The following is a 1,994-nucleotide window of genomic DNA, read 5'->3' on the forward strand; positions in this document are numbered from 1 at the left end:
CTCTCAGCACCAACACTAATTTTCTTATCAATAAGCAAATTGATAGGAAACAAAAAAGAGTATTATGCTCTCTAATTTCTGTTCTTACACAGCAAGTCAGAAAGAATTTCAGGAGGATATGTTTCATAAAACACATCAATGTGGAAATAGAACAGAAATAGTTTCCATTCAAGTAACTGAGCTGAGAACATGTTCACCCCTTTTACCTATAAGCCCTCAGGGCACTCCATTATCTCAGAGGACACGGTTGAATACGTGATCTAAAGCAGCATTTTTCAACTTTAATGTCAGAACATATTAGTCTGACATTTGCATAAAATGTACATTTGAATCTGACATGTACTGTATCTGGCTTATTTTTATCTAGCAAATTTAAAAGGAATAGTTACACTTCTGACTCAAGAATGATATATTGAGGCCCAAATGTCTAGAATAAAAAAAACCACCATCATCTATTTCTTTTTCAGACTCGAAACTTTGACCAGAGACACATGAAGCACATCCATGTAAAATAATAAAGCTCGTACTCAATTTTAAAGACATTTGAGTCAATCATGCAGAGTTAAGGTTTACTGGAGAACGGAGGCACTGTCACATTAGTGGACACTTTTCGTCCAAGGACATTCTTCAAGGCCCGTTTTACATCTTTGTTTCTTAGACTGTAGATTAAAGGATTAAGCACCGGACTTACAAAGGTGTAGAAGACAGCTATTATTTTGGATTCCTCAACATTCTTATCTGTGGGTGGTCTTATATACATACAGAAGAGTGTCCCATAAAATAGGGTGACAGCTATCACATGGGAACCACAGGTAGAGAAAGCCTTGTGCCTTCCCTCTGCTGACTTGATCCTGAGGATGGCCGCAATAATGAAGACGTAAGACACCAGGATGATAGTGAGAGAGGTGGAGAGATTGAAGCCAGCCGAGATGAGCATGGCGTGTTCTTTGATGTAAGTGTCAGAGCAGGAGAGTTTAATGAGGGGTGGGTCAGCACAGTAGAAGTGATTGATGATATTGGATCTACAGAAGTTCAAGCGGAAGGTCAGGATGGACTGGAAGAGACCATCTGAGAAGCCATAGACGTAAGGGAATGTGGCCAAACAGAGGCAGACTTTCCTGGACATTTTCACGCTGTAGCGCAGTGGGTGGCAGATGGCCATGTAGCGGTCGTAGGCCATTGCCGCCAGCATGTAAAACTCCGTGAGGAGAAGTGCGATGAATAAATAGCACTGTATGAAGCATCCAGCAAAGGAGATGGTCTTCTTCGCGGATAGGAAGTTAGTCAGCATCTGGGGGGTTGCGTTGGAGGTGTAGCACAAGTCCACAAAGGCTAAGTTGGTTAGAAAGAAGTACATGGGAGTGTGGAGACGAGCGTCCAGCCTGATGAGCAGGATCATGCCCGCGTTGCCGAGGAGCGTGACAAGGTAAACGGCCAGGAACAGCACAAAGAGGGGGCGTTGGAGTTCTGGGCGACCTGTGAGCCCCAGGAGGATGAATTCTGTTACCTCACTGCCGTTTTTAATGTCCATTTCCTGAATGTCTTTGCCTCCTTGTGAAAAAAAAAATGAGAAAAGAAATATGAGGGTACAAATCATTTAAATATTTTTGTTAAACCGTGATAAGGCGAAACAACTATCTGACCACAATTACTCACATGCAAGTTCAAGCTGAAGATAAGGAAAATCAAATACAGGGGAACCAATAGATGACCTTGAGTCTATCCTACCTGAATTTCAAAACTACCTCAGGAACAGGTTTGAGGCCTTGAACACTAATGAGCAAAGACACAAGAAGACATGTTCAAATCACTCACACTCAGAAAAATTTAAGTCAAAACCACAATAAAGTGCTACTTTAGGAGGATTAGAACAGGAACAGTCTTTCAGTGAAGATCTTTTGGAAGTTAACATCACAAAAGGACAAATATTACATGATGCCACTGTTGTAGAATGGGACTGTCCTTGGGGTTGGGGAGAGACTGAGTAAGATGGG

At 41.9% G+C, this 1,994-nt stretch overlaps 1 protein-coding gene across 1 annotated transcript; it reads right to left on the reverse strand.

Annotated features, from left to right (window-relative positions):
• Nucleotides 1-562: 562 nt before the first annotated feature.
• Nucleotides 563-1,531, reverse strand: LOC102865829 (olfactory receptor 5M11-like). Its single transcript, XM_006892320.1, has one exon. The coding sequence runs from the start codon at nucleotides 1,529-1,531 to the stop codon at nucleotides 563-565; it is 969 nt and encodes a 322-aa protein (XP_006892382.1).
• Nucleotides 1,532-1,994: the final 463 nt, after the last annotated feature.

This window comes from Elephantulus edwardii, unplaced genomic scaffold (genome assembly GCF_000299155.1).
Source record: "Elephantulus edwardii isolate Elephantulus edwardi_28Jun2011 unplaced genomic scaffold, EleEdw1.0 scaffold00113, whole genome shotgun sequence".
NCBI classification, from domain to species: Eukaryota; Metazoa; Chordata; class Mammalia; order Macroscelidea; family Macroscelididae; genus Elephantulus; species Elephantulus edwardii.

What these genes read in the sequence shown, in the direction of transcription:
- LOC102865829 (XM_006892320.1), bottom strand. Translation starts at nt 1,531, where the DNA reads ATGGACATTAAAAACGGCAGTGAGGTAACAGAATTCATCCTCCTGGGG.